At 54.1% G+C, this 5,684-nt stretch overlaps 4 protein-coding genes across 5 annotated transcripts; 3 read left to right on the top strand and 1 right to left on the bottom strand.

Annotated features, from left to right (window-relative positions):
- Positions 1-896: 896 nt before the first annotated feature.
- KVP18_003498 (uncharacterized protein) lies at positions 897-1,585 on the top strand (the record flags this gene model as incomplete). 2 transcript variants are annotated; one of them, XM_067955282.1, is made up of 4 exons in its annotated part: positions 897-907; positions 935-1,055; positions 1,084-1,544; positions 1,573-1,585. In XM_067955282.1, the coding sequence occupies 4 exons, from the start codon at positions 897-899 to the stop codon at positions 1,583-1,585; spliced, it is 606 nt and encodes a 201-aa protein (XP_067812496.1). The 2 variants fall into 2 exon arrangements, with proteins under 2 accessions (XP_067812496.1, XP_067812495.1); XM_067955281.1 differs by lacking the exons at positions 897-907; positions 935-1,055; positions 1,573-1,585 and having other exon boundaries at positions 1,078-1,548.
- An 81-nt stretch (positions 1,586-1,666) lies between these two features.
- Positions 1,667-3,835, top strand: KVP18_003496 (uncharacterized protein; the record flags this gene model as incomplete). Its single annotated transcript, XM_067955279.1, has 1 exon — positions 1,667-3,835. One exon carries the CDS (start codon positions 1,667-1,669, stop codon positions 3,833-3,835), a length of 2,169 nt encoding a protein of 722 aa, XP_067812493.1.
- A 56-nt stretch (positions 3,836-3,891) lies between these two features.
- Positions 3,892-4,302, top strand: KVP18_003499 (uncharacterized protein; the record flags this gene model as incomplete). The annotated part of the gene is made up of 1 exon (XM_067955283.1): positions 3,892-4,302. One exon carries the CDS (start codon positions 3,892-3,894, stop codon positions 4,300-4,302), a length of 411 nt encoding a protein of 136 aa, XP_067812497.1.
- Positions 4,303-4,365: 63 nt separating this feature from the next.
- KVP18_003497 (uncharacterized protein) lies at positions 4,366-4,962 on the bottom strand (the record flags this gene model as incomplete). The annotated part of the gene is made up of 1 exon (XM_067955280.1): positions 4,366-4,962. One exon carries the CDS (start codon positions 4,960-4,962, stop codon positions 4,366-4,368), a length of 597 nt encoding a protein of 198 aa, XP_067812494.1.
- Positions 4,963-5,684: the final 722 nt, after the last annotated feature.

The raw sequence follows: 5,684 nt of genomic DNA, 5'->3' as shown, positions 1-5,684 counted from the left end.
GTAGCAGCCTCTCTGAAGCCAGTAGCTCAAAAACCGACACCCAAGAAGCCGGTAAACAAAAAACCTGCACCCAAGACCAGTGAGGTGGAGAAAGACGATTCAGTCGATTCTGAATCACCAAAACTAGCAGCAGCCTCTCTGAAGCCGGTAACCAAAAAGCCTGCACCCAAGACCAGCGAGGTGGAGAAAGACGATTCAATTGATTCTGCAGCACCAGAACTGGTAGCAGCCTCTCTGAAGCCAGTAGCTCAAAAACCGACACCCAAGAAGCCGGTAACCAAAAAGCCTGCATCCAAGACCAGCGAGGTGGAGAAAGACGATTCAGTTGATTCTGGAGCACGAAAAGTGGCAGCATCCTCTCTGAAGCCGGTAGCTCAAAAGACAACACCCAAGGCTAGTGAGGTAAAGAAAGAGGATTCAGTTGATTCTGGAGCACCGAAACTGGCAGCAGCCTCTCTGAAACCGGTAGCTAAAAAGCCGACACCTAAGAAGCCAGCAACCAAAATGCCCGCACTCAAGACCAGTGAGGCAAAACCAACGCCGAAAGCTCCTCTCTCCCCTTTAACGAGTCTGCGCTTTATGCAGTCAAACCCAGGGAATGTGAGTCGCCTGCGCCTTCAGTCATCATCCCACTCTCTCCCGCGATTCTCTCCTCAGGCCAGCGAGACAAGATCGGATGTTCTTTCCCCCTAGAAGCACGCTCTGTGAAGAAGAAATAATCTGTCAGATGCACAGTGCCATTACGGTACATAATGAATATTTCTGACTCAACAGACGGACGCGGTAGCAGCCGCAGATTCTTGTGTAATTGATCCCTGTGAAGTGTGTGCAGACCAGCTGACCTACAGCGCATGAGTTGCTTACCCCCAAAAACCTTGAGAAAATCGCAATTCTAGATGTCGGACTAGTGAGTTGAACGTTTAGGTACAATCAGCGATTACCTATTCAAGTTGCTCGTTATTGGCGACAGCGGCGTGGGTAAGTCGTGTGTGTTGCTGCGCTTCGCGGACGACACGTTCATGGACTCCTACATCAGCACAATCGGCGTAGATTTCGTGAGACTGGACTGGGAGCCACATGCAGAAAATCCGCACCATCAAACTGGATGATAGCGTTGTGAAGTTATCAATCTGGGACACGGCCGGTCAGGAGCGGTTTAAGACCATCACATCGTCGTACTACCGAGGGTCCCACGGTATCATGGTGGTCTACGACGTTACAGACCGGGACTCCTTTGACCATGTGCATAACTGGATGAAGGAGATCGACAACTACGCTGCGTCAGACGTCACTAAGTTCCTGGTTGGCAATAAATGTGACCTGGGCCACCAGAAGACCGTGTCGTATGAGGAGGGAAAGGCGCTAGCAGATGAGTACGGGATTAAGTTCATGGAGACCAGTGCGAAGAACAACCACAATGTCGACGAGGCGTTTTTCATTATGGCAGCTGAAATCAAGACCAGAGTTGAGATCATGAAGCCGTCAGCCACTGGCAACACGTTGAAGGGGACGCACCTACAAAACGCGGAACCAGTGAACTCAGGGTGAGACTTGGAGGAAGATTTTATTCAGGTGTTGCGCGTGATCGTACAATTTTAACCGGTTGACGAGCTTGGACAGTCATGAGATGGCCTTGTAGTATGTGTCGAAATCAATATATACGGCCATGAAATTGACTTTGGCAGTCAATCGCTCACCTGTCCTTGCTCTGACTACACTTCTGGTTGGCTCCTCAATTGGGGCCGCTCAAGCGAAGGACTCGGCGTCAACAAATGATGACAAACTGGACGACGAACAATCTAAAAGATTTGAAGGACTCATAAAGGAGCTGGGAAGGATGGGCTACACAGACTTCGCCCTCATTACCAGCATTGATGGGCATAAGCGATTATACAGCCGTCACACGCGACACCGGGAACAACGCTTGAAGGAGTTGAAGGAGAACAAGGCCAGAGAACAGAGAGATCTGGTGCTCAAGCGCCTTCAGGCTGGTCGACCAGCAAGGCTTCTTATGGACTCGGCTCCAGATCTGCAGAGCGCCATCGAGCTGTTGCGGAACGACCCTGTCGACCCGGCAAACGAACCTCAAGAGGACTTCGGGCTCATGATGGCTCACCTCTCGTCCCGTTTGTCGATCCACGATACGGAACAGATCACTCCCCCTGCCGACATAGACAGGTCGGACGCAGCCTACAAAAACCTGGCGCCGGAGACCTCTCGCGACCCACGGCTGCTCCAGGCCATAGACTCGCTGGGTTCGCGTCTCCGTCAACTATATGGAAGCAGCGCATTGCACATTATGCGGGAGGTTACATTTCGCGAAAGCGACGAAGTGGATGTGAAGAGGACGCTGCACAACCATCTCGCCGAGGGCCAAGGGAACTTATCACTCCTGAACCTGGAGTTTAGAACGCCAGTCGATTTCTTGCCTTCGGCTTCTATCGCCATTTGGGAGGATTTGCGATTGCACCCCTGCAGACTTGCACTCGGCAGTGTATTCGCTATGGCACTTCCCGATTCAGTCAAAAGCCGCCTGCTTAGCCTGTCCAAAGAGACCATAAACTCGCTCTGTAGCGCACTGCAGATTTTCATGGCCTCCGCACTCAACGGCGACTCGATAGCGGTCGGATTCTTTGCGGTGAAGCTGTTTGCTCAAGCGTGCGACGTGCTGGATATTGGCTGCCTGGGCGAAAAGGTTTGGGTCGACCTCCGGCTGTGGCTAATCGAAATGTTGCAGCAGGTTCTGGTCTTTTTGCAACCCCATTCATTCCGACTCCCATCTATGAATGACGGCCTTCTCACCAAGCTGGCCCAGACGAATGTGCGGCTACGCACCGAAGAGGGCAAGAGCTCCCGAAACTCCGCTGCCATTCGCCGACTCCAGGCCGAGATTGCACGTCTGAACACTTCAGTGGCCCGAGACCGCTATCTCTGTCTGACGTCCATGGCCGAGCTGAAACTGCCGGTCAGTGCGGAGACCTGCCGTCTGCGCCGGAAGCTCCACCACCTCGCCTCTCTCACACCAGGAGAGACGCCTGACTGGAGTATCTTTCGCGACTTCTCCAAATTTTCCAATGACACGCAGAGATTCCTCTCGCTGGATTACCAGATTCCAAAGCTGTCGTCCTCCCCAGTCGATGAGGAGTTTCCTGAACTGCACCAGTACAACTTGGCGGGGTTCGTCCGCCTTCTTCCGGAGGCAACCCGTCGAGGCGTACGCGGCCATCTGGATCGCTATGCAACCGGTATTGCTGAGTCGCTCAACACCACCAGTCAACGCAATATGACGAACGCCAAAAATTTTGAGCAAGTCAGCATGAAGGTGCACGTCGCGACCTCCACGGCCTTCCAGACGGCTCATTTGCAGTGGCAGGAATACAAACAGGCCAGAGACTTGTGGACTGCCTCCGTGAGCAAGGTTGATCGGACAGAAGAGAGCGTAGCGGCTTCTCTCACGAACGAGGAATGGTGGGCGGATCACGGGCTTGCCTGGAGCGAGCTGCACGAGCAGCTTGTTGAGGACACCGGAAACCTAGAGGCTGACAAGGAGGAGAAGTTCCAATGTCTCAGGGACTGCATTCAACAAATCGGCGGACTGCGACGCCTGCAGAGTCGTATTAACGGCCCATTGGTTGCCGCCCAGGAGGCCGCCACGAAAGCACAGCGTCTGAGACTGGCTGTGTTGGAAGGAGAAGCTGCTCCACGCGACCTCCAACGCCAGAACGTCAGCCGCATTGGCCTCGATGTCGCTGACGTGTGCGAGTTGGGAACGGCTGCAACGGTGGCGCTGTTGAACGTGCTACTTGGGGAAGATCCGCCAGCTGAGGAGGATTAAAAACCGCCCCACATGCCGTGCTGTGCAGCCTTGTCCTAATCTACTTTTCTGTGTAAATGCTTGTAAGATTGGTTAATCTGGTAGCGGTGACTCTGGCGCTGACGGCGAGTGATTTGCAGGGGTCCTGGAATGTCGTCGCCGCGACTAACGACGGGATAAACTTCCGCTTCCCGCACCAGGCTACGCTGAAGCTCACCAATCACCCAAATGACCGCTTGGGAGCCTCCACACGAGTGATTAACCTCGTCTGGGGCACTCTTGATGTTATCGACGATCCTACAACGCCAGCTATGGTGGAGTTTGATGGTGGGCGCTTCCGATCGACCAGACGAGCTGGCTCGCGAGATGAGATGCTGCAGGAAGCTTTCATAAGAGGCACTCTGGCTGAGCTGGAGGAAGCCTGGCTGGTGGGCACCAGGTTGCACTTTCGGTCTGGCCCTCAGGAGCTCGTCATGGAGCGTCTTTAGGGTTTCGTGCGTGTAAAGTGTATTTTAAGTGCCGTTGTATCTCACAGTCGTGATTATTGACTACTATGTGACTGAGTTTTGAATCAGAAAACGCACGCACTGATACACAGAGAACATCGCGCAGAAGTCGCTCCACGCCATTGAAACGACGGAGTAAGACTTGTAGGCGATCGTTAAGGCAAAGGGAGCAACTTCAGCAACCTGACGTCCGGCGTACGATCTTGCGAGGGCAACCCACACCAGTAACAGAGTGACCACCGCCGTCCAGGGCAACGCCACACAAAAGCACGAGGTGACTATCAAGGCCGCCAAGGTCGGCTGCGTGTCGGCGCATAGCTCTAGCAAGGACAGACCGACCTGCACCGCCAGAAACGCTTGCATGCCCACCAGCTCCGTGCGTCGCGCTACTCCCGCCAGACAGCCCAAACCCATGGCCAAACCACGGCGGTTCTTCAGCAGTGGCTGCGCCGCGCGTAGTGCGAGGGCCGCCTTGGTTCGCGAGGGCGGGGATGGCGGGACTGCTACGGGCGTCGCCTCAGATCTGACCTCTTGCGCATCATTTCCGAGGTCTTGTTGAAGCGTACCCAGTCTCTCCGATTCAGCTCGAAGAATTCGCGCAGCGCGACGTGCCTGTCTCTCTCGCAACTGTTGCTCGTCCATTAAATCAGACAAATCAATAGAATTTTCTTCAGAAATGTTCCCATTCAATCGTAAGGCAACGCAACTCGCCGTTCAAGACGCGGAAGTCCACACCGCGCGTTCTTTTTATACTGACGATGAGGACATCGACATCTTGATCTCGAGCTCACGAAGCTCCACCAGGCGCACAGCCTCAGGTCCAGACGTGCCAGTAGGGTTGATCTCGCGGTATGCACGCAACAAGCGCGCCCTTCTCGGCAGGCGCGCGAGTGACCGGCAATTCGATCTCGTGCGCGAACAGGCGCAGCGGATGCTGTAAGTCGACTACCCACTGAAAGGGGCACCGCTTCCTTTTGTTGAGTGTTTTCAATGGCAGCGAACTTCGTGTCGCTGCGTGTGATGAATGCTGTGTAATGAACTCTCTCCGTGCGGAGAATCGCTCATCTTTCCGTACAGAATCGCTCATCTTCTTTGCGGAATTACTATTCTTTCCGTGCGGACAATCACCCATCACTCACAACATCGAGAAGACCAATCCCTGCACATTCGTTTTCCACGGCGGTTCCGGATCGACTCGTGATGAGATCTGGGAGGCGCTTGAACATGGCGATGAACATTGACGCGGACACGCAGTGGGGTTACTGAAAGGGTGTGCTCAATTTCTACAAGGAGAAGGAGGGATACCTGCAGGGGCAGATCGGCAATCCCGAGGGCGCTGACAAGCCTAACAAGAAGTGCTACGA

The sequence above is a fragment of a genome (assembly GCF_019968955.1).
Source record: "MAG: Porospora cf. gigantea A chromosome Unknown PgA_NODE_1496_length_5684_cov_391.334, whole genome shotgun sequence".
NCBI classification, from domain to species: Eukaryota; Apicomplexa; class Conoidasida; order Eugregarinorida; family Porosporidae; genus Porospora; species Porospora cf. gigantea A.
This window is presented reverse-complemented; position numbering and strand designations above follow the sequence as displayed.